This window comes from Erinaceus europaeus, chromosome 4 (genome assembly GCF_950295315.1).
Source record: "Erinaceus europaeus chromosome 4, mEriEur2.1, whole genome shotgun sequence".
Taxonomy (NCBI): Eukaryota; Metazoa; Chordata; class Mammalia; order Eulipotyphla; family Erinaceidae; genus Erinaceus; species Erinaceus europaeus.
In genome coordinates, this window is record NC_080165.1 from 25625020 (window position 1) to 25649510 (window position 24491).

The window sequence follows — 24491 nt, forward strand, 5'->3', positions numbered from 1 at the left end:
TCGCTTCACAGGCGGTGAAGCAGGTCTGCAGGTGTCTATCTTTCTCTCCTCCTCTCTGTCTTCCCCTCCTCTCTCCATTTCTCTCTGTCCTATCCAACAACAATGACTTCGATAATAACTACAACAATAAAATAACAAGGGCAACAAAAGGGAATAAATAAATAAATATAAAAAAAGAAAAGAGAAGAGAAGAAAGGAAGGAAGGAAGGAAGGGAGAGACTAGGGCATCAGATGGTCACAGGAGCATGAGAAATGCTAGGTTCTGTGAGGGCTGGACCCAGTGTACCTGTGCAGATTAGAAAGACCAGGACACCCCTTGATGTGCCTTTTACTGACCTTAGGGCCCTGTGCAAATAGACAAGGAAAGCTAAGAGAAGGTTGTGAATGGTAAATCCACTTCCAAGTCAAGTGTTGAAATTATAGCCCAAACCACACACACATCGGGAGAGAGGGAGAGGGAGAGAGAGAGAGATTAGAACCTTAGCCAGGTGGGGGATATTTGTTTATTTATTTATTTGTTTGTTTATTTTTGGATAGAGTCAGACAAATTGATAGGAGACAGGAAAGAAGAGAGAGACACCTACAGCACTGCTTCATAGCTTGAGGCTCTTCCCTATCAGGTGAGGACTGGGGGTGGGAGGGGGCTTGAGCCCAGTCCTCATGCATGATGATGTGTGCACTCGGTCGGGTGTGCCATTGCCCTGTTCAGGGAGATCTGTTTGTTTCACATATTTTAGGGAATCTCTGCTCAGTCACAAACTGACCTCTAGGAAAGCAGCAGTGATGCCAGCACCTCAGATGAGGATAAAAAGAGACTTTATACAATCAGTTTAAAACAATCAACAAACTAAGAATCAGCTGAAATCACATTAACCAACCAAATTAACTCTGGGAGCAAAGAAAGAATGATGGTCAGAGAAGCTACATTACGCTATTTAGCATTCCTGTTTCCAACGTGAGATGCAAGACATGGGACGGAACAGAGCGCATGTCCCGCAACAGGAAAAAGAGCTGGAGGACAAAGTATAGAAACTGTCCGTGCACTAAAGGAGCCATCAAAATCAACAAGGAAAGGAAAGTGGAATGGAGAGATGACTAAATAAGCAGGCAGGCATGTGCCTTGCCATGCCTATGACCCAGGTTTGAGCCCCTGGACCATATGGCAGTGCCAGATACCAGGGAAAGCTCCAGTGCTGGTCGTGCTATGTCTCCGTCACTCTATGCAAATGTCAGTTAGAGAGAAATGCAGATGTTCAGGACAAGGCTCTACCATGAGGAAGAAAAGAAGAAAGATGGAGAAAAAGAAAAATGAAGGGAAGGAGGGTAGAAAACAAAAGAGAGAAAGCAAAGAAGAATAAAAGGGAGAGAAAGACAGAAAGGAAGCTATTCAATACATCAACAGTGACAGACTATCCGTAATATAGTGACCATCATAAGGAAGAAATTCTGGAGACAGTGAGACAGCGGGTGGTGGGCCCGGTAGAGTGCACAGCTTGCCACGTGCTAGGGCCTGGGTGGCGGTGCCTCAGGTCACCACATGGGAGCACCTGCAAGAGGGAAACAACATGGTCCCCAAAAGAGTTTTTATCAATTAATATATGAACGGGTTATATGTTCATATATTTACTTTTTTAACTTCTTTATTGGGGAATTAATGTTTTACATTCTACAGTAAATACAATAGTTTGTATATGCATACCATTCCCCAGTTTTCCATATAACAATACAACCTCCACATATATTTACTTTTTAACCTGGGCACTGCACAGTTCTATTCTATCCAGTGCCAGGGACTGAATCTGGGAACTCAGGCCATCAAAAATGAGAACCGTTTGCAAAACCATTATGCTGTCTCCCCAGGCACACACAAAAATTTTTCTTTCTTTTTTTGTTTAAGTATGCACGTATTTAAAATTTTTAAAAATATTTTTATTTATTATTGGATAGACACAGAGAGAAACTGGGAGGGGAGGGGGATATAAAGTAAGAAAGAGACAGAGAAACACCTACAGCCCTGCTTCATCAATCATGAAATTTCCCACTGCAGACGGGGACCAAGGGCTTGAACTTGGGTCCTTGGTCACTGTAATGTGTGCACTTAACTAGGTGCACCACAACTTAGTCCAAATAAAGAACTTTCTTAAAGAAGCAAAGATTATGGAAAAGGCATCTCAATATGAACAAGGAACATTGTCCCGGGAGCACTGGGTTCAGACTTCTCATCATTCTACAGAGTGGCTGAAAAGCAGTGGGATGATGGTGTCCCTAGGAGGTGGCTGGAGATGGTCTATTTGTGGGGAGGGCCTTGAGGGCCCACCATGGCCAGTCTGCATGCATGGGCAGTGGTGACCAGGATGCCCAGACTAGAACTTGTCAAGGCCAGGCCTGAGCCCAGGAAGCTGTCTTGGTGCTGGGCCTGTGCAGTGGGTGTGTGCCTGTGAGTGTGTACACTGTGTGTGTGTGTGTCCCTGTGTGAGCTGAGTGCTGTCTGAGGCTGGCTGGGTTGAAGGAGTGTTGATGCTATGGGGAGCAGGTGTGTCTGTGTGGAAACATGGAAACATACAATGTCTGGTGACAGACAGACAGACACATGGAGGCATGGAGAGTGAGGGGAAAGGCTGTGACCACATTCAGATTGTGAAGTGATGGGGTGGTAGGGTCAGGGTCCTTCAGAATGGGTGTGGGTCCCTGCTAACTCCCTGCTGAGCACAGCTGAGGAAGCAGCAGGTGTGGGGGGGCTTCTCTTCTCAGCCCCTGCCCTGTGACAAGCAACAAGTGAGCCCAACAGGACAGGATTCTGTGACCTGCACTTTCTATGACCTTTCCCTGCACCCTTTGCTACACAGTCATTTCCACATATCTGAGTAGAGGCAGGTCAAAGGCCAGATCTGCTCCCTTTATAAACCACCTACAGGCAGACTCAGGCTGTAGGGAAGTGCTTTGAGGCCTGGATCTTGGTGCTGGTGTTCAGACAGTGTCAGCTGTGCCCAGAGAAGCCCAGTGGGAGCCATGGTGCTGCTGAGCGGGGAGTGGCTGGGGTCCGTGGCCGTGGCCGTGGTCATCTTCCTGCTCCTCGTGGACCTGATGCACCGCAGAGTACGCTGGGCAGCTCGCTACCCACCTGGCCCCACGCCTCTGCCTGGGCTGGGCAACCTGCTACAGCTGGACTTCCAGGACCTGCCGCGCTCCATGGGCCAGGTGAGGGGGCCCTGGGGCCTGGCCTGCAGCACAGGGGGTGGGGCTGAGGTCATGGCTGCGCAAGGGCCCCTGAGGAGGCTGCCCTCTGGCTCTGGGGGAGGACAGTGCACAGAGTCTGAGCTTGGCCTCCACCTCCTCCCATGAGGGGGCAGAGAGCCCTCCGTCCTGACTGTGGATACATCAAGCAGTTGCACTTGGCCCTGGGTTGGGTCAGTATGTGTGCCTGATCCTTTCTGAGCCCATCAGGAGGAGAGGGCTAGAAAGGGAATGAGGGTGGCTGGGTGGTGGCACACCTGGTTGAGCACAAATGCTATAATGTTCAAGGACCCAGGTTCAAGTCCCCATCCCCACTTGCAGGGGGAAAGCTTTGCAAGTGGTGAAGCAGTGTTGCAGGGGCCTCAGTCTCTCTCCCTCTCTGTCACTACTTCCCTCTCAATTTCTGGCTGTCTCTATCCAATAAACAAAGATAATAATTTAAAAAATAAGGAAGCTAGGGGGCCAGGCAGTGGCACACCTGGTTAAATGCACACATGATATTGCACAAGGACCTGGGTTCAAGCACTTGGCCCCACCTACAGAAGGAAAGCATCAAGAGTGGTAAAACAGGTCTTTAGGTGTCTCTCTTCTCCTCTATATCAACCCTCCTTCTCAATTTCTCCCTGTCTCTACTCATTAATAAGTAAAATGAAAAATGTTAGAAAGGGAATGAGGTCAAGTTGAAATTCAGATGCGAGTGACAGTGACCAGCTTCAGTTCTTTTGCCTCCGGGGGCCTTTAGCCCTCAGTACTCGTCTCTGTGACTCCCAGTCTGCTCTCTGTGAATAGGCTGCTCCCCAGGCCTGCTGACAATCTGGTGACCTTGTAAAATCAGAGCAGGCAGGTGAGACCCAGCTGCTGTCCTTCACCTTGGATGTTATGTCCTCAAGGTGAGAGGCCAACAGTCCTTGCACCAGACAGCTCTAGGTGGCCTGAGGAGTCCAGACTTAGAGACCTGGGACAGGCTGCATTGGGGCTGGGGATTAAGTACTGTGCCCACAATACCCCCTCACAATTCTCTCCCTCACCCCCCACCCTCGACCCTCGACCCTCCACCCTCCACCCGGTGTACATCTCCCCTTCAGTTGCGGCGCCGCTATGGGAACGTGTTCAGCCTGCAGATGGCCTGGACGCCCACAGTCGTGCTCAATGGCCTGGCGGCCGTGCGTGAGGCGCTGGTGGAGCAGAGTGAGGACACCTCAGACCGGCCCCCTTCGCCCTCCTATGAGCACCTGGGTTTTGGGCCGCGCTCTGAAGGCAAGTTAAGGCAGGATAGTGACCTCAAATTGGTGGGTACTGTTCAGCTGTGACCCGTGGGTCCTGCCCAGGCAGGTCATAAGCACTTGGTGCAGGACAGTGTGAACTTTAGCAGTGGGAGCAGGAGAGGGAGAAGCCAGAGGCAGGAGGTGGAGGAGTAGGGGAGTTGATGGAGGATTGGGGTGGGGTGGGGTGGCAGAAGATGAGGTGTGTCTTTGTGATGGGCAGGGTAAGGGACTAGTTTGGAAGGGTTGAGGAATAACAGAGATTGTGTTGGGATATGACCCATCAAAGGTCAGCCGGGTCTTCCAGAACGGAAGTGGATGAGGAGGGACAACAATTGCCTGCAGCACCCAAGGGTTTAGCGTGGTAGGCGTCCTCCATTGAGACTGTACCCAGTGTAAAGGGTCAGAGCATGTAAGGGAAAGGAAGGGGCTGGAGGGCGGAAACTGGGACTGGAGAGAAAGTCCAGATAGAAAAGGAAAAGCAGGTGGTACTAGAATGGGGAAAGACCTTGGCTTGCTACACTAGCCCTATTGAAGCGGGAACTCCTGGGGGCAAAATAGGCGGCCTGGTAGGGACAGGGGTGGGGTGGGGGCGGGTAGAGGGGTACATCCATTAGATCCCAGGTCCTCAGTCCTCTTGACTCCATACTCATCTGCCTGGTCGGCAAAGGCAGCACAGAGGCAGGAGGTACTACTACAGCAAGTAGTTCTCCTAATTCAGCTGCGTCAGGATTGGTCTGTGGGAGGAAGCAGGGCCTGTGAGGCCGAGTGTGAGTGCTCAGAAATCCTGGGCACTGGGGGCGGGGCAAGAGATGTGGGCGTGGTCTGTGGGAGGGCGGGGCCTGTTGGATGGGCGTGGCCTATGCGTGCAGTTTAAGATCCAGGTAAAAGAGAAAGAGCAAGGTGGTACCTGCAGTGGCACCGAGGGCGGGGTCAGACCTAGTTTCAGCCCCGCCCCCACCTGTCCCCAGGGGTCATCCTGGCGCGCTATGGACACGCGTGGCGCGAACAGCGGCGCTTCTCCGTGTCCACCATGCGCAACTTCGGGCTGGGCAAGAAGTCTCTGGAGCAGTGGGTGACCGAGGAGGCCTCCTGCCTCTGTGCCGCCTTTACTGCCCAGGATGGTGAGTGTGGAGTCAAGGGAAGAGGACTGAGGACCTGGAACTGAATGGATGTCTCCCTGACTGCCCCTCTACCCGCCCCCACCCCCACCCCTGTCCCTTCCAGGCAGCCCCTTTCGCCCCAAGGAGCTCCTGAACAAGGCTGTGAGCAATGTGATCTCCTCCCTCATCTATGCGCGCCGCTTTGAGTATGATGACCCTCGCTTCCTCAAGATAATAGGTTTCGTAGAAGCTTCAGTGAAAGAGGACTCTGGCTTCTTCCGTGAGGTGAGAGGCACACTCTTAAAGGTTACAGGGTAACCCTCAAACACACCAGCAACAGGATATATGAGAAATTAGGTTTCTACAGCAAGGACTAAGGAACCTAACTGCTTCTGCTGGAAGACACAGCAACAATTCACTGTAATAATTATGCAAAGAGACTCTCATGCCTGAGGCTCTGAAGTCCCAAGTTCAGTCCTCCACACCACCACCAGAACTTAGCAGTGCTCTAGAAAAGAAAAAAAAATAATGATTTTAAGTCTGTCATGCAGCCCAGGGCTGAATAAAGGGCTGTTACTCAAGTTTAAGGAAGAGGGGGCTGAGCATTGGTGAACCAGGTTGGGGGCACATGTTAGCATGTACAAGGACCTGGGTTCAAGCTCCCAGTCACCACATTCAGGGGGAAGCACCATGAATGGTGAAACAGTGCTGCAGGTGTCACTCTCTTTTGCCATTTCCATCCCCTGTCTCTCCTACAAAATAAAAGAAAGAGAAAGAGGGGGAAAAAAAAAAGGACAGTACTGTGTAACATGACTGGTGGATTTGTAGTGTAGGCATTGAGGCTCAGTAATATCGAGGGTGGAAATGTTTTTGGGGTGGGGTAAATGGTTTACAGTTGACAGTAAAATATAGTAATTGGTACATGTGTAACATTTATCAGTTTTCCATGTAACCCTCTAACCCCACACCTAGGTCCTCCTCTGTCATCATATTCCAGGACCTGAACACTCCGCCCCACTGCACAGTCCTTTGGTGCAATAAGAAAAAAAAAATCAGGGGTGGGTGGGAGAGATAGCAAGCATAATGATTATGCAAACAGACTCTTATGTCTGAGGCTCCTAAGTCCCAGGTTCAATCACCCACACCACCATGAGCCATACCTGAGCAGTGCTCTGGTGTTTCTCTCTGTGTGTACCTCTCTCTCTGCATCTCTTTCAAAAAATAAAATAAATAAAACTTTAAAAAAGAAAAAGAATTGTTTTTAATTACAGGATTTTGTGTGTGTGTGTGAGGAAGAGGAATGTGAACAGAGGGATCTGCAGACACCGGGGCACACAGGGTGGCACAATTATGTGAATAGGGAGAACCAAGGACTCTCATCTGTTTCACAGGTGCTGAATGAGATCCCTGTGCTCCGGAAAATCCCAGGGCTGGCAGACAGGTTGTTCCCGGGACAGAAGACCTTCATGACCATGCTAGATGAGCTGATCAGTGAGCACAGGATGACCTGGGAACCAGGCCAGCCACGAGACCTGACTGACACCTTCCTGGATGAGGTGGAGAAGGTGAGCCCAGGAGGTGTGGACAGCACTGTAATAAAAAGGTGCTCAGGTGTATGGGTTCAGGGCACCACGGGGTTGGCTTCCTGTCTTCTGCCTGCCGTAGTCTGAGACACCCTCTCTGTGTGACCCAGGCCAAGGGGAACCCTGAGAGCACCTTCAACAATGCGAATCTGCGCATGGTGGTGATAGACCTGTTCACTGCGGGGATGGTGACCACGTCGACCACCCTGGCCTGGGCCCTCCTGCTCATGATCCTGCACCCGGACATGCAGCGTGAGCCCAACCTGCAGTCTGTGGGGAGGCTGGAAGGGCAGGAAGGGACACTGGGGCTCTGGAATTGGACTGGGCAGCAGGGGCTCTGAGCAGAGGCTGGCTGACCTGCCCCTCCTCCTTGCTGTCCGGAGTCAGGGTGGGGGTGTGTGGGGCAGGTCAGAGCAAGGTGCCCCAGTTCTGAGCCACTGTGGGGACTGTTGTTGGTGCAGGCCGGGTTCAGCAGGAGATTGATGAGGTGATAGGGCAGTCGCGCCCACCAGAGATGGCAGACCAGGCCCACATGCCCTACACCATGGCCGTGATCCATGAGGTGCAGCGCTTTGGGGACATTGTGCCACTGGGAGTGCCTCACATGACATCCCGGGACACTGAAGTGCAGGGCTACCGCATCCCCAAGGTAGGCCTGAGCCCCCCTCAGCCCTCCCCTCCACCTGCCACCTGGATTCACCTGAGTGAGCACATCACAGAAGAGTCAAGCAAGGTTCCAGTCCTCCCAGGTCCATTTCCCAGGCTGCCTGTGAGTTGAGGGTGAAGATAGCAGTAAGTCCTGCCTGCTCACTATGCTCTCTGACAGGGGATGACAATTAAGAAGTTGTCACAGTGCTTGGGTTATGTATCAGTTACCAGTGAGGACCTGCTTTGTGTGACAGGTCACCTTGCAGGAGTTGCCATTTATCTTGCAAGTGTGCTCAAGACTATGCGCTCATTGAGTCTGGGTACAAATCTTCAGGACCACAGTCCGTTCCCCACTCATGCCAGGCATGTCCCCCAGGGCACAGTGCTCCTCACCAACCTGTCATCTGTGCTGAAGGATGAGAGCTGCTGGAAGAAGCCCTTGCGCTTCTACCCTGAGCACTTCCTGGACAACCAGGGCCGCTTTGTGAAGAAGGAGGCCTTTATGCCCTTCTCAGCAGGTGCCTGGGTGGGGGTGTCTGGGCTTCTGTCTCTCCCCAGAGATTCTTTGAGGGGAGAGCCACAGACCCCAGGCTCACAGAGCCTCCATCTCCTCTGCAGGCCGCCGAGTGTGTCTGGGGGAGCCCCTGGCCCGCATGGAGCTCTTCCTCTTCTTCACCTGCCTCCTGCAGCGCTTCAGCTTCTCGGTGCCCGCAGGGCAGCCCCGGCCCAGTGACCACGCGGAGGTGGCCTCCCTGGCGATCCCAGCTCCTTACCAGCTCTGTGCAGTATCCCGCTAGAGGTGGGATAAGTGAAAGCCCAGATAGCTTCTGGTGTTGGCCCCTGGTGCTCAGTAAACCATCTGTGTCTGAAGCACTGGCGCCTTAGCTCATTCCCTTCAAGGCTGGGACCTCAGCTGCCTGCATCCAGCCCCCACCCCGACCCTCCTGCTGTGTGTGCAGGAACACATACACATTTGAGAAGTGGGTGCACTGAGTCCCAGTGAGAGAAGGCTGACCCCCCTGTGACCATGGGCTCCACAATGACATTCTGTCTGGTAACAGCATCATGTCAATGTCTCCATGCTGAGAATCAGGCGGGGGGGGGGGGGGCGGTGAAAATGCACTTCTGGTGGGAATTGGCCCAAATCCTGGTTGTGTGAGGGGCTGTCCAGGTCTCAAGCCCTCCCCAGGTTCACACTTTCCCTCCAGGTCTCAGAGAACTGAGACAGCCCTTCTGCTGCTAGGGAAGCCCCTCCCCTCCCCCCAGCAACCCACCTCCCCTGGCCCTGGGAAAGCTCCAGCTGGACCAGTTGAGGGAGGGACAGGGAGACCAGGCCGAGCTGCAGCTGCCTGCCCCCAGGATTCCCTCAGACAGTACTCAGGGCACAGCAGATGAGGGCTCGCTGGGAATCTCTCTCAGTCTGTGTGCTGTGCTCTGCTTGAGTGTATCTCATGAGCTCCAGAGCACAGCTCAGTGGTCAGTCACTCTCAGACTTGGGTAAGTTCATGCAGTATGGCCCTGGGCCCTGAACAGTTCACAGGCTACCTGAAGTGTGTGCTGGACCACATGGCTGCAGAGCACATGCATTCTTTCTCCCTCTCTCTGTACCCCTACCGTGTGTGTGTGTGTTGTATGTGAAGAATATTGCTTAATGAGGGAGAGAAGGAGAGAGGGAGAGGGAAAGGGAGTACTAGAACATTGTGGCATGTGCAATGTCACAGAAAGAACACAGACTCATGCTTTAGAGTGCATAGCTTTGTACACTTTGATACTCCCCAGTCAGAAACATTCAGGTTGATTTTTTACTTTTTTAAAAATCTTTTTAAATATTTATTTATTTTCCCTTTTGTTGTCCTTGTTGTTTTTTATTGTTGTTGTAGTTATTATTGTTGATGTTACAGAGAGAAATGGAGAAAGGAGGGGACACCTGCAGACCTGCTTCACTACCTGTGAAGCGACTCCTGCAGGTGGGTAGCCCGGTCTTGAATGGCTGGTATCCTTCCGCGGGTCCTTGCACTTCACGCCACCTGTACTTAACCTGCTGCGCTACCGCCTGATTCCCTTTGTTTTTGTTTTGACCAGAGGACTCTTTGCCTGTGGTATATGATGGCTCTGGAGACTGCTTCTAGAGCCTCAGGAATGAAAAATTTTGCATAATCACTAGGCTATCTCCTAGCCCTCTAGAGAAACAATCTTATCAAATACGAGATACCCCTAGGTGCAGGATGTAAGTTCCTGGAGTAAATCCAAGATCTGTTATTGCTATTATTTTGTTTATACAATGACTGTATACCCAAACATACTCAATGTCTTTTCTGCCTTGGCCAGCATTTCAGTCTTGGCTCTTAACCAAAAAGATGTATTTGGTCAGCATCTACTTTGGTCTCTCTCTCTTTGTGTGTTGTGTAAGTCACATGTGATGGCATTTCTTTTTTTTTTCATTGTTGGGAATTACTTTATCAGATTATATATTGTTTTTTATTTCTTTATTGGGGAATTAATATTTTACATTCAACAGTAAATACAATAGTTTGTACATTCATAACATTCCCCAGTTTCCCATATAACAATACAACCCCCACTAGGTCCTCTGTCATCCTTCTTGGACCTGTATTCTCCCCACCAACCCACCCCCACCCCAGAGTTTTTACTTTGGTGCAATACGCCAATTCCAGTTCAGGTTCTACTTTTTTTATTTTTTCTTCTGATCTTTTTCAACTTCTGCCTGAGAGTGAGATCATCCCATATTCATCCTTCTGTTTCTGACTTATTTCACTTAACATGCATTTTTCAAGGTCTATCCAAGATTGGCTGAAAACGGTGAAGTCACCATTTTTTATAGCTGAGTAGTATTCCATTGTGTAGATATACCACAACTTGCTCAGCCAATCATATGTGGTTGGACACCTGGGTTGCTTCCAGGTTTTGGCTATTACAAATTGTGCTGCCAAGAACATATGTGTACACAGATCTTTTTGGATGGATGTGTTGGGTTCCTTAGGATATATCCCCAGGAGAGGAATTGCAGGGTCATAGGGTAGGTCCATTTCTAGCCTTCTGAGAGTTCTCCAGACTGTTCTTCACAGAGGTTGGACAATTGACATTCCCACCAGCAGTGCAGGAGGGTTCCTTTGACCCCACACCCTCTCCAGCATTTGCTGCTGTTACCTTTTCTGATGTATGACATTCTCACAGGAGTGAAGTGATATCTCATTGTTGTCTTGATTTGCATTTCTCTGACAATCAGAGACTTGGAGCATTTTTTCATGTGTTTCTCGGCCTTTTGGATCTCTTCTGTGGTGAATATTCTGTCCAAGTCCTCCCCCCATTTTTGGATGGGGTTATTTGTTGTCTTGTTGTTGAGTTTGGCAAGCTCTTTATATATGTTGGTTATTAAACTCTTATCTGATGTTTGGCATGTAAAGATCTTCTCCCATTCTGTGAGGGGTCTCTTGGTTTGGGTAGTGGTTTCTTTTGCTGTGAAGAAGCTTTTTAATTTGATGTAGTCCCGTAGGTTTATACTTGCGTTAGTCTTCTTTGTAATTGGATTTGTTTCACTGAAGATGTCTTTAAAATGTATGCAGAAAAGAGTCCTGCCAATATTTTCCTCTAAGTATCTGATAGTTTCTGGTCTAATATCCAAGTCCTTGATCCACTTGGAATTTACTTTTGTATTTGGTGAAATACAGTGGTTCAGTTTCATTCTTCTGCATGTTTCAACCCGTTGTTTCCAACACCATTTGTTGAAGAGACTCTGCTTTCCCTATGTAATAGTCTGGGCCCCTTTGTCAAAGATTAGATGCCCATAGGTGTGGGGGCTCACTTCTGGGCTCTCAGTTCTATTCCACTGGTCAGTGTGTCTATTCATGTTCCAATACCAAGCAGTTTTGATGACAATGGCCCTATGATACAATTAGAGATCTGGGAGTGTGATGCCTCCAGTTCTGTTCTTTCTTCTCAAGATTGTTTTGGCAATTCTAGGTTTTTTCTGGTTCCAGATAAACATTTGTTGCATTTGTTCTATTCTCCTAAAAATGTGCTTGGGATATTGGTGGGGATAGCATTAAATTTGTAGATGGCTCTGGGTAGTATATTCATTTTGATGATATCAATTCTTCCAACCCATGAACATGGAATATCTTTCCACTTCTTTGTGTCTTTTTCAATTTCCTTGAGTAGTGACTTATAATTTTCAGTATACAAGTCTTTCACTTCTTTGGTTAGGTTTACTCCTAGATATTTTATTGTTTTTGTTGCTATAGTAAAAGAAAATGATTTCTGGATTTCAATTTCTTCTAACTTAGTGTTTGCATAGAGGAATGCCACTGACTTTTGAATGTTAACTTTGTAGCCTGACACCTTACTGTATTTCCTGATGATTTCCAAAAGTTTCTTACGGGATTCCTTAGGTTTTTCTGTGTATACTATCATGTCATCTGCAAATAGGGAGAGTTTGACTTGTTCTCTTCCAATCTGTATCCCTTTAATTCCTTGCTCCTGCCTCATTGCTATGGCAAGAACTTCCAACACTGTGTTGAATAGTAATGGTGATAGTGGGCAGCCCTGTCTAGTACCTGATCTGAGGGGAAATGCTTCCAGTTTTTCACCATTGGGTATGATGTTGGCTGTAGGTTTGCTATATATAGACTCCACTATCTAAAGGAATGTACCTATTTATTTACCAATCTATTCCCATTTTTTGTAGTGTTTTGATCATAAAGGGATGTTGGATTTTGTCAAAGGCTTTCTCTGCATCAATTGATATGACCATGTGGTTTTTGGTCTTGCTTTTATTGATGTGGTGGATCACATAGATTGATTTACATATATTAAACCAACCTTGCATGCCTGGGATAAACCCCACTTGGTCATGATGAACAATCTTTTTAATTTACTGCTGTATCCTATTGGCTAGAATTTGGTTCAGTATTTTAGCATCTATGTTCATCAGAGATATTGGTCTGTAGTTTTCTTTTTTGGTTGTGTCCCTGTCTGCTTTTGGTATCAGAGTGATGTTGGCTTCATAGAAGCTGGCAGGGAATACTCCAGTGTCTTCAATCTTCTGGAAGACTTTAAAAAGTAGAGGTATTAGTTCTTCTTTGAAGGTTTTGTATAATTCATTTGTAAAACCATCTTTTGGTCCAGGACTTTTGGTATTTCTCATCTTAGTCATCTACAGTGTAGAGTTCAGTGGTACTACACACAGTTCAGTGCTGTGAAGTGCTCATATTTCTGCAGCCAGCATAGCCTGCCATCCCCAGAGCTCCTCATCTTCTATAATGTTACCTGACCCCATGGTCAACATACTGACTTTCCTCCTCCACCTGAAGCCACCACAATTTCTGTCTGTGACCTTCACTACTGTAGGTGTTTCATCGAATTACAGTCATGCAGTGTATGATTATTTTTCCCAGTTTCTTCAAGATGTATCCCTGTTGTGCTGGGGAGACAGTATAATGGTTATGCAAGAAACTTTCATGCCAGAGGCCCCAAGGCCTCAAGTTTAATCCCAGGCACCACCATAAGCTTGAGGTGAACAGGGTGCTCTTAAATAAATAAATACATAGATGCAAGTAAAGTGTAAAGAATGAGGGAAACCTGTTGCTATAGATCTGGATGCAAATTCTTTTTGAGGCACCACTTTCAAGTGGGACTATGGTTCATGTGTTCTATATGAGTAATTGTTTAAAACTGGTAATTTTCACATTACTGTGCCAATTTTCATCCCAGTCTACCACACCCCTAGTGTAGAAGAGTTTCATTTCTCCACTGATAACTGTCTTGTTCTGGGAAGTTTGTTTAATGTAGTCAGAAGTGAGTCTTTTATGTCCCAGCTACCTGAGGAATGGTCTGAGCTGGTGCAGACCGTAGCCTAAAGTCTCAGAGCAGAAATGAGGGCATCTAACAGTCACAGGAGCATTGAGAAGCCCTAAGATTCCTGAACCCCAGGGAGCCATGAGTCCTGGGCTCTGAGCAACTGTGCAGACTAGAAAGACCCAGGAGTCCCTAAGCTGCCACCTGTGACTGACCTCGGGGCCCTGTGCAAACAGAAGGTGATGGCTAACAGAAAGATGTGGGTGGTAAAGCCACCTCCACGTCTCTGGTTGATGTCAGGCCCCAACAAAAAGAGAAAGACAGAGAGAAATGGATGAAGAAGGAGAGAGAAGGAGAAGAGAGGGAGAGAGAAGAGAGAGAGAGAGAGAGAGACTGAGTGAATACTAGGAGATTAGTTTGTTCCAGGCATTATAGGAAATTCCTGCTCTGTCATTACCTGACCTCTAGCAAAACAGCAGTGACCCAAAGCCTCAGATAAGGATAAAGGGAGACTTTGAACAGTCAGTTCATAACACTTGACAAGCTAAGAAGCAGTTGAAATCACAACAATCAACCAAACTAGCTCTAGGAGCAAAGACAAAATAATCCACAGAGGAACCATATTTGGTATTTGGCATACCCTGTTTTCAATATTGTATTACAAGACATGGGAAGGAACAGAAAGCATGTCTCACACTTGGGAGAGGAGCACAGTGGATGCCGTCCTGATGCTGGACCTGCTGAACCAACTCGCTACTTTATTTGTCCACACACTGAAGGAACTATCAAAAGAAACAAGCAAAGTGGGACAGAGAGACAACTAACGGGGCAGGATTTGTGCCTTGCCACGCCTATGACCCAGGCTTGAGCCCCAGAACCATATGGCAGTGCCGGGTACCGGGGAAGCTCTACTGTCGGTGGTGCTCCATCTCGATATCTCTGTAGGCAAATGTTAGAGAGAAATACAGCCACTCGTGGCAAGTCTCTGCCAAAAGAAAGGAAGGAAAGAAGCATAGTGGAGGGAAAGAGGAAGGGAGAAGGGAGTGAGGGAGGGGCAAAAAATAGGAAGAGAGAGAAAAGAAAGAAACAAGCAAGCCAACGATGTCAGCAGTGGGAAACTACCCGTACTGCAGTCACATTATAAGGAGGAAGTAGAAATTCTGGAGACAGTGAGCCAGCAGCTAGTAGGCCCGGTAGAGTGCACAGCTTGCCGTGTGCTAGGGCCTGGGTTGGTGTCTCAGGCCACCATATGGGAGCACCTGCAAAAGGGAAACATCATAAATGGTGGAATGTTGCTCTCTACTGTCTGTCTTTCCCTCTCTGTCTGCTTTCCAATCTCTCTCTCTCTCTCTCTGTGTGTGTGTGTGTGTTTGTGTGTGTATCTTACCCTCCAACTGAAAGAAAAATAATGGCAACCAGAAGCAGTGTTGTTCCACAGGCAGCAAGCCTCAGCAGTGTACATGGTGGCAAGAAAGAAACAAAGGGAATGTGAAGATAGGAAGTTAAACCTGAGGCAGATTAGATGAGACAATGTAGCCTGCGGAATGGAAAGAATGAAGAACCATAAGGAGGACTGGGAAGAGAGAGGCAGGCTGGGAGTGTGGATCAACCTGCCAATGCCCATGTCCAGTGAAGAAGCAACTACAGAAGCCAGACCTTCCACCTTCTGCACCCCATAATGACCCTGGGTCCATACTCCCAGAGGGATAAAGAATAGGAAAGCTGTCAGGGGAGGGGATGGGATATGGAACTCTTGTCATAAGGGTTGAGTGGAATTGTACCCCTCTTATCCTTATAGATCATTATTAAACAATTAAAAAATCAAACTAGGAAATACTATAAATCACAGACACATAGAGTTGGTCTCCCAGAGGAAGACAATGAACAAGAAGGGATCACTTGAAGAAATGACTATAAGTCCCCTTAGGTGTAAAACATTGACCTGTATATTCAAGATTTCAGTGAACTGCAAGGAGGTGAAAACTCAGAGATTAACCTTTTATTATTATTATTATTATTATTATTATTATTATTATTATTAAGGGAGCAAGATACACAGAGAGAAACACCAGAGCACTGCTCAGCTCTGGATTTTAGTGGTATGGGGGATTGAACCTAGGACTTTGGAGCCTCAGGCATTAGAGTTTCTTTGCATAACCATTATGCTATCTACCCTCACCCCAGAGATTAACCTTTGTATCAATATAAACCAAAAGAAAAAGAGCTTTTATTAATTATTATATGAACTGATTATATGTCTTTTTTAAAATCTGTGTTTATTGGTTAGAGACAGTTAGAAATTGAGAGGGTAGGGGGAGACAGAGAGGGATAGAGAAAGATAGACACCTACAGCTCTGTTCCACCATTTGCAAAGCTTTCCCCCTGCAGGTGGGGACCAGGGGCTCGAACCTGGGTTCTGGTGCATTGTAACATGTGTGCTCAACCAGGTGCGCCACCACCTGGCCCCCAATTATATGTTCATAAACTTATTTTTAATCAGAGCACTGCACAGCTCTGGCCTATAGAGTGTCAGGGACTGAACCTGGGACTTCAAGCCCTCAGAAATGAAAACCATTTGCAAAACCATTATGTTATCTCCGCAGGCACACACACAAAATTTCTAAAGAGGGAGCTGGGTGATAGCGCAGCAGGTTAAGTGCATGTTGCACAAAGCTCAAAGACTGGCGTAAGGATCCTGGTTGGAGCCACTGGCTCACGACCTGCAGGGGGTTCCTCCACAAATGATGAAGCAAGTCTGCAGGTGTCTATCTTTCTCTCCCCCTCTCTGTCTCACTGTCCTCTCTCAATTTCTCTGTGTCCTATCCAACAGCAATGACAGCAATAACAACAATAATGTTGAACAAGGGCAACAAGAGGAAAAAAATAGCTGGGAGTTGAGCAGTAGTGCAGCGGGTTAAGCGCATGTGGCACAAAGCGCCAAGGACCGGTCGGTGTAAGGATCCCAGTTTGAGCCCATGGCTCCCCAGCTACAGGGGAGTCGCTTCACAGGTGGTAAAGCAGGTCTGCGGGTATCTGTCTTTCTCTCTCCCCCTCTGTCTTCCCCTCCTCTCTCCATTTCTCCTGTCCTATACAACAACGAATGACATCAACAACAACAATAATAACAACAAGGCTACAACAACAAGGGCAACAAAAGGGGGGAAAAAAGGCCTCCAAGAGCAGTGGATTCATGGTGCAGGCACTGAGCCCCAGCACTAACCCTGGAGGCAAAAAAATAAAAAAAGGAAAAAAGGAAAAAACTGCCTCCCGGAGCAGTGAATTCGTAGCGCAGGAACCAAGCCCCTGAAATAACCCTGGAGACAAAAAAAAATTTTTTTTAAAGCACAGAGAATTATAGATAAAACATATCATCGTCAACAAGGGCAACAAAAGGGAAAATAAATAAATATAAAAAATATTTTTTAAAAAACATATCATCATCATTATTGTTATTACATCCAGGGTTATCACTGGGGCTTGATGCTGTCACTATGAATCCATGGCTCACAGCAGTCATTTATTCCTTTATTTTTATTAACAGGACAGAGAGAAATTTAGAGGGAGAAGGGAGATAGAAACAGAAAGAAAAATAGACGCCTGCAAACCTGCTTTACTGCTCATGAAGTGTTCTCCCTGAGGGTGGGAGGTGGGGGTTCAAACACAGATCCTTGCACATGATATAAGCACTTAACCAAGTGCATCACAGGCTGCCCCCCCTGGATAATGCATCTCTGTATGAACAAGGAACATTGTCCCGGGAGCACTGGGTTCAGACTTCTCATCATTCTACAGAGTGGCTGAAAAGCAGTGGGATGATGGTGTCCCTAGGAGGTGGCTGGAGATGGTCTATTTGTGGGGAGGGCCTTGAGGGCCCACCATGGCCAGTCTGCATGCATGGGCAGTGGTGACCAGGATGCCCAGACTAGAACTTGTCAAGGCCAGGCCTGAGCCCAGGAAGCTATCTGGCTACATCCAGGGAGGGCCCTGGGCCCCTGGGGAGCTGGCTCTGCAGCAGAGACCCCTCCAGGGCAGCTGTTCTCATGAAACCAGGCCCTTGGTGCTGGGCCTGTGCAGTGGGTGTGTGCCTGTGAGTGTGTACACTGTGTGTGTGTGTGTCCCTGTGTGAGCTGAGTGCTGTCTGAGGCTGGCTGGGTTGAAGGAGTGTTGATGCTATGGGGAGCAGGTGTGTCTGTGTGGAAACATGGAAACATACAATGTCTGGTGACAGACAGACAGACACATGGAGGCATGGAGAGTGAGGGGAAAGGCTGTGACCACATTCAGATTGTGAAGTGATGGGGTGGTAGGGTCAGGGTCCTTCAGAATGGGTGTGGGTCCCTGCTAACTCCCTGCTGAGCACAGCTGAGGAAGCAGCAGGTGTGGGGGGGCTTCTCTTCTCAGCCCCTGCCCTGTGACAAGCAACAAGTGAGCCCAACAGGACAGGATTCTGTGACCTGCACTTTCTATGACCTTTCCCTGCACCCTTTGCTACACAGTCATTTCCACATATCTGAGTAGAGGCAGGTCAAAGGCCAGATCTGCTCCCTTTATAAACCACCTACAGGCAGACTCAGGCTGTAGGGAAGTGCTTTGAGGCCTGGATCTTGGTGCTGGTGTTCAGACAGTGTCAGCTGTGCCCAGAGAAGCCCAGTGGGAGCCATGGTGCTGCTGAGCGGGGAGTGGCTGGGGTCCATGGCTGTGGCCGTGGTCATCTTCCTGCTCCTCGTGGACCTGATGCACCGCAGAGCACGCTGGGCAGCTCGCTACCCACCTGGCCCCACGCCTCTGCCTGGGCTGGGCAACCTGCTACAGCTGGACTTCCAGGACCTGCCGCGCTCCATGGGCCAGGTGAGGGGGCGCCCTGGGGCCTGGCCTGCAGCACAGGGGGTGGGGCTGAGGTCATGGCTGCACTAGGGCCACTGAAGAGGCTGCCCTCTGGCTCTGGGGGAGGACAGTGCACAGGGTCTGAGCTTGGCTTCCACCTCCTCCCATGAGGTTGGCAGAGAGCCCTCCGTCCTGGCTTTGGGCACATCAAACAGTTGCACTTGGCCCTGGTTGGGTCATTATGTGTGCCTGATCCTTTCTGAGCCCATCGGGAGGAGAGGGCAAGAAAGGAAATGAGGGGGGCAGGTCATGTTGAAAGTCACATGACCAAGGGCTGGGCGGGTTGCACAGCAGGTTAAGCTCACATAGCACAAAACACAAGGAGTGATGTTAGGATCCTGGTTTGAGCCCACAGCTCCCCACCTGCAGGGGGGTCACTTCACAAGCGGTGAAGCAGGTCTGCAGGTGTCTATTTTTCTCTCCCTCTCTCTGTCTTCCCCTCCTCTCTCCATTTCTCTCTGTCCTATCCAACAATAATGATAGCTATAATAATAACAAGAACGATAAGCAACAAGGGCAACAAAAGGGAACAAATAGCCTCCAGGAGCAGTGGATTCACAGTGCAGGCACCGAGCCCCAGCAGTAACCCTGGAGGAAAAAAAAAAAAAAAGAGGGAGTTGGGTGGTAGTGTAGCGGGTTAAGCGCACATAGCACAAAGCGCAAGGGCCGGGGTAAGAATCCTGGTTCGAGCCCCTGGTCCCCACCTGCAGGAGGTTGCTTAGCATGCAGTGAAGCAGGTCTGCAGGTGTCTTATCTTTCTCTCTTCTCTATCTTCCCCTCCTCTCTCTATTTCTCTCTGTCCTATCCAACAACAACAGCCATGACAACAATAACAACTACAAAAAGCACAACAACAAGGGCAACAAAATGGGAAAAATAACCTCCAGGAGCAGTGGATTCGTAGTGCAGGCACCAAGTGACAGTGACCAGCTTCAGTTCTTTTGCCTCCGGGGGCCTTTAGCCCTCAGTACTCGTCTCTGTGACTCCCAGTCTGCTCTCTGTGAATAGGCTGCTCCCCAGGCCTGCTGACAATCTGGTGACCTTGTAAAATCAGAGCAGGCAGGTGAGACCCAGCTGCTGTCCTTCACCTTGGATGTTATGTCCTCAAGGTGAGAGGCCAACAGTCCTTGCACCAGACAGCTCTAGGTGGCCTGAGGAGTCCAGACTTAGAGACCTGGGACAGGCTGCATTGGGGCTGGGGATTAGTACTGTGCCCACAAATACCCCCTCACACTTCCCTCCCTCACCCCCCACCCTCGACCCTCCACCCTCCACCCTCCACCCGGTGTACATCTCCCCTTCAGTTGCGGCGCCGCTATGGGAACGTGTTCAGCCTGCAGATGGCCTGGACGCCCACAGTCGTGCTCAATGGCCTGGCGGCCATGCGTGAGGCGCTGGTGGAGCGGAGTGAGGACACCTCAGACCGGCCCCCTTCTCCCATCTCAGAGCCAATGGGTTTCGGGCCGGGCTCTGAAGGCAAGTGGAGGCGGGGCAGGCACATGAAACTGGAGGGACTGGTGAGCAGTGACTCCCTGTCTAGGGAGGGCGGGTCATGAGCACTAGGTGCAGGCAACAGAGAGAGCAGGCGAGGACTAAGCCAGAGATGGGGGGGGGGGTCGTGGTGGAGGCTGGGGGTTGAATGGGCGGGTTCGGAACTGGTCTGTAGTGTGGGAGCAGAGCAGAGATTGTGATGGGATATGACCCATCAGAGGTCAGCCGGGTCTTCCAGAACGGAAGTGGATGAGGAGGGACAGGTAGGCGTCCTCCATTGAGACTGTACCCAGTGTAAAGGGCCAGAGCGTGGAAGGGAAGGGGCGTGGCTGCGGGCGGGATCTGGGACTGGACAGAAAGTCCGGGTAGAAAAGGAAAATCGGGGGAGTCGGGCGGTTGTGCAGCGGGTTAAGCGCACGCAAAGCGCAAGGACCGGCCTAAGGATCCGGGTTTGAGCCCCCGGCTCCCCACCTGTAGGGGAGTCGCTTCACAGGCGGTGAAGCAGGTCTGCAGGTGTCTTTCTCTCCCCATCTGTCTTCCCTCCTCTCTCCATCTCTGTCCTATCCAACAATGATGGCATCAAGAACAACAATAATAACTACAACAATAAAACAACAAGGGCAACAAAAGGAAAAATAAATAAACATTTTAAAAATTTTAAAAAAGAAAAGTAAAGTAAAATCAGGGAGGCCAAGCAGTGACGCACTTGATTAAGCGCACACATTACAGTGAGCAAGGACCAGGTTCAAGCTCCTGTTCCCTACCTGTAGGGGGAAATCTTCTTGAGTAGTGAAGCAGAGCTACATGTGTTTCTTTGCCTCCTTCCTTCTTTATTCCCCCCCCTCTCAATTTCTGTCTGTCTCTATCCAATAATAACTAAATGAAAATATTTTGAAAAGAATGAAAGAGAAAGAAAGAAAGGAAGGAAGGAAGGAAGGAAGAAAGGAAGAAAAGGGAAAGGGAAAGGAAAGGGAAGAGAAGGGAGGGGAGGGGAGGGAAGGGAAGGGAAGGGAAGGGAAGGGAAGGGAAGGGAAGGGAAGGGAAGGGAAGGGAAGGGAAGGGAAGGGAAGGGAAGGGAAGGGAAGGGAAGGGAAGGGAAGGGAAGGGAAGGGAAGGGAATGGAAGGGAAGAGAGGTGGTATCTAATGTGGAGGCTTTGGACCCGGTTAAAGTGTGCTCCACGGGCTCAGTGTGGACAGGGTTCACAGCAAGAAGGCTTCTAAACCAGCAGCTTCATGATTGGCCCGTGGAAGGGGTGGGGCCAGATAAGTGGGGGGGACCCTGGTGAATAGGACGGGCCTATGGGAGGGGCGGGGCATATGCGAGGGGCGGGGCCTGTCGGATGGGAGTGGCCTGTGCCTGTAGTCCAAAATCCAGGTAGAGGAGGAAGAGCAGGTGGAGGTACCTGCAGTGGCACCGAGGGCGGGGTCAGACCTAGTCCCAGCCTCACCCCCACCTGTCACCAGGGGTCATCCTGGCGCGCTATGGACACGCGTGGCGCGAGCAGCGGCGCTTCTCCGTGTCCACCATGCGCAACTTCGGGCTGGGCAAGAAGTCTCTGGAGCAGTGGGTGACCGAGGAGGCCTCCTGCCTCTGTGCCGCCTTTGCTGCCCAGGATGGTGAGTGTGGTGGAGTCAAGGGATGAGGACTGAGGGCCTGGGGATCTAATGGTGTCCCCAGAACTGCCACCCTTGACATCCTCGTCCTTTTCAGGAAGCCCCTTTCGTCCCAAGGAGCTGCTGAACAAGGCTGTGAGCAATGTGATCTCCTCCCTCATCTATGCGCGCCGCTTTGAGTATGATGACCCTCAGCTCATACAGATGCTGGATCTCATGGATACCATACTGAAGGAGGAGTCCAGCCTTTCCTGTGCGGTGAGGAGGACAATCATGGGCTTCAGGGTGAAGCCCCAAAGGAAACCCCCTGTCAACATGATTCTGTAGAATTAGATTTGTAGGCCAAGAATTCAGGATCGCGCTGCCTTTGCTGGAACATGAGAATAGTGGGGAGGAGAGGGAATAGGATGAGTTAAACTCATGTGAATATAGAGAATTAAAACACATGAATTAAAAAAGAAGTGAAGGGGGTCGGGCAGTAGCTCAGCGGGTTAAGTGCACATGGCAGAAAGCGCAAGGACCTGCGTAAGGATCCTGGTTGGAGACTGGGGCTCCCCAGCTGTTGGGGAGTCACTTCACAGGCAGTGAAGCAGGTCTGCAGGTGTCTATCTTTCTCTACCCCCTCTGTCTTTCCCTCCTCTCTCCATTTCTTTCTGTCCTATCCAGGAATGAACGACATCAACAACAACAATAATAACCACAAGGGCAACAAAAGGGGGAAAAATGGCCTCCAGGAGCTGTGGATTCATGGCACAGGCACTGAGCTCCAGCAATAACCCTGGAGGAAAAAAAAAAAGAAGTGAAAAGGCTGATGGAGTCTACCTTCCTCGGTTGCAACAGAACCAGCCAGGGTGACATAATCAACTGAGTAGTAGGATATAGGACTCATGTCTGTGCCCACAGGTGCTGAATGAGGTCCCTGTGCTCCTGAAAATCCCAGGGCTGGTAGACAAAATCTTCTCCAGCCATAAGGCCCTCATGGCCATACTGGACCAGCTGATCAACGAGAACAGGGTGACCCGGGATCCAGACCAGCCACGAGATCTGACTGACGCCTTCCTGGATGAGGTGGAGAAGGTGAGCATGGCATTAGGAGTCTGGACCCCAGGAGGTGTGGACAGCACTGTAATAAAAAGGTGCTCAGGTGCATGGGTTCAGGGCACCATGGGGTTGGCTTCCTGTCTTCTGCCTGCCGTAGTCTGAGACACCCTCTCTGTGTGACCCAGGCCAAGGGGAACCCCGAGAGCAGCTTCAACGATGCGAACCTGCGCATGGTGGTGGCAGACCTGTTCACTGCGGGGATGGTGTCCACGTCGACCACCCTGGCCTGGGCCCTCCTGCTCATGATCCTGCACCCGGACGTGCAGCGTGAGCCCAGCCTGCAGTCTGTGGGGAGGCTGGAGGGGCAGGAAGGGACACTGGGGCTCTGGAACTGGACTGGGCAGCAGGGGCTCTGAGCAGAGGCTGGCTGACCTGCCCCTCCTCCTTGCTGTCCGGAGTCAGGGTGGGGGTGTGTGGGGCAGGTCAGAGCAAGGTGCCCCAGTTCTGAGCCACTGTGGGGACTGTTGTTGGTGCAGGCCGGGTTCAGCAGGAGATTGATGAGGTGATAGGGCAGTCGCGCCCACCAGAGATGGCAGACCAGGCCCACATGCCCTACACCATGGCCGTGATCCATGAGGTGCAGCGCTTTGGGGACATTGTGCCACTGGGAGTGCCTCACATGACATCCCGGGACACTGAAGTGCAGGGCTACCGCATCCCCAAGGTAGGCCTGAGCCCCCCTCAGCCCTCCCCTCCACCTGCCATCTGGATTCACCTGAGTGAGCACATCACAGAAGAGTCAAGCAAGGTTCCAGTCCTCCCAGGTCCATTTCCCAGGCTGCCTGTGAGCTGAGGGTGAGGATAGCAGTAAGTCCTGCCTGCTCACTATGCTCTCTGACAGGGCATGACAATTGAAAAGATGCCTTGGGTGGACCCCTTATGTATCAATTACGAGTAAGGACCTCCTAAGGGTGACAGGTACCTAGTCACAGGACAGGAGCTGCCATTTTACATTGGGCTGTGAAAGTAAGATTATATGCTCAGTGGCTTTGGGGTTATCTCAGTCCCTCCAAATTCACGCCAGGCATGTCCCCCAGGGCACAGTGCTCCTCACCAACCTGTCATCTGTGCTGAAGGATGAGAGCTGCTGGAAGAAGCCCTTGCGCTTCTACCCTGAGCACTTCCTGGATGACCAGGGCCGCTTTGTGAAGAAGGAGGCCTTTATGCCCTTCTCAGCAGGTGCCTGGGTGGGGGTGTCTGGGCTTCTGTCTCTCCCCAGAGATTCTTTGAGGGGAGAGCCACAGACCCCAGGCTCACAGAGCCTCCATCTCCTCTGCAGGCCGCCGAGTGTGTCTGGGGGAGCCCCTGGCCCGCATGGAGCTCTTCCTCTTCTTCACCTGCCTCCTGCAGCGCTTCAGCTTCTTGGTGCCCGCAGGGCAGCCGCGGCCCAGCGACCACGCGGAGGTGGCTTTCCTGTTGACCCCAGCTCCTTACCAGCTCTGTGCCAAGTCCCGCTAGAGGCACCAGGTGAAACCCCAGATAGCTTCTGGTGTTGGCCCCCGGTGCTCAATAAACCATCTGTGCCTCCCACTGGATGTTTCCTGCAGTGATTGGACCTCAGCTTCCTTGTGGCTCTGGGACACAGGAACTGTATTTCTTTTTCCTTTAAAACTGATTCATCTTCCTTTTTTTGCCTCCAGGTATTGTTGGGGCTCATTGCCTGCACTACATATTTGCTGCTCCTGGCTATTTTTTCCATTTTGTTGTCACTGTCTTTGTTGTTAGTTAGAACAAAGAGAAATAGAGAAAGGAAGAG

General features: G+C 50.1%; 2 protein-coding genes across 3 annotated transcripts; both read left to right on the forward strand.

Annotated features, from left to right (window-relative positions):
• The first annotated feature begins 2921 nt into the window (after positions 1 to 2921).
• LOC103113881 (cytochrome P450 2D17-like) lies at positions 2922 to 24277 on the forward strand. Of its 2 annotated transcripts, XM_060189075.1 has the most exons (10): positions 2922 to 3198; positions 4320 to 4491; positions 5468 to 5620; positions 5724 to 5884; positions 6991 to 7164; positions 7293 to 7434; positions 7644 to 7831; positions 8207 to 8348; positions 8449 to 8638; positions 24203 to 24277. In XM_060189075.1, exons 1-9 carry the CDS (start codon positions 3010 to 3012, stop codon positions 8625 to 8627), a joined length of 1500 nt encoding a protein of 499 aa, XP_060045058.1. In that variant the 5' UTR covers positions 2922 to 3009; the 3' UTR covers positions 8628 to 8638; positions 24203 to 24277. The 2 variants fall into 2 exon arrangements, with proteins under 2 accessions (XP_060045058.1, XP_007523529.2); XM_007523467.3 differs by lacking the exon at positions 24203 to 24277 and having other exon boundaries at positions 8449 to 8700.
• Positions 18223 to 24196, forward strand: LOC103113882 (cytochrome P450 2D14-like). Its single transcript, XM_060189087.1, has 9 exons — positions 18223 to 18492; positions 19833 to 20004; positions 21485 to 21637; positions 21732 to 21892; positions 22538 to 22711; positions 22861 to 23002; positions 23212 to 23399; positions 23773 to 23914; positions 24015 to 24196. The coding sequence occupies exons 1-9, from the start codon at positions 18304 to 18306 to the stop codon at positions 24191 to 24193; spliced, it is 1500 nt and encodes a 499-aa protein (XP_060045070.1). The 5' UTR covers positions 18223 to 18303; the 3' UTR covers positions 24194 to 24196.
• Positions 24278 to 24491: the final 214 nt, after the last annotated feature.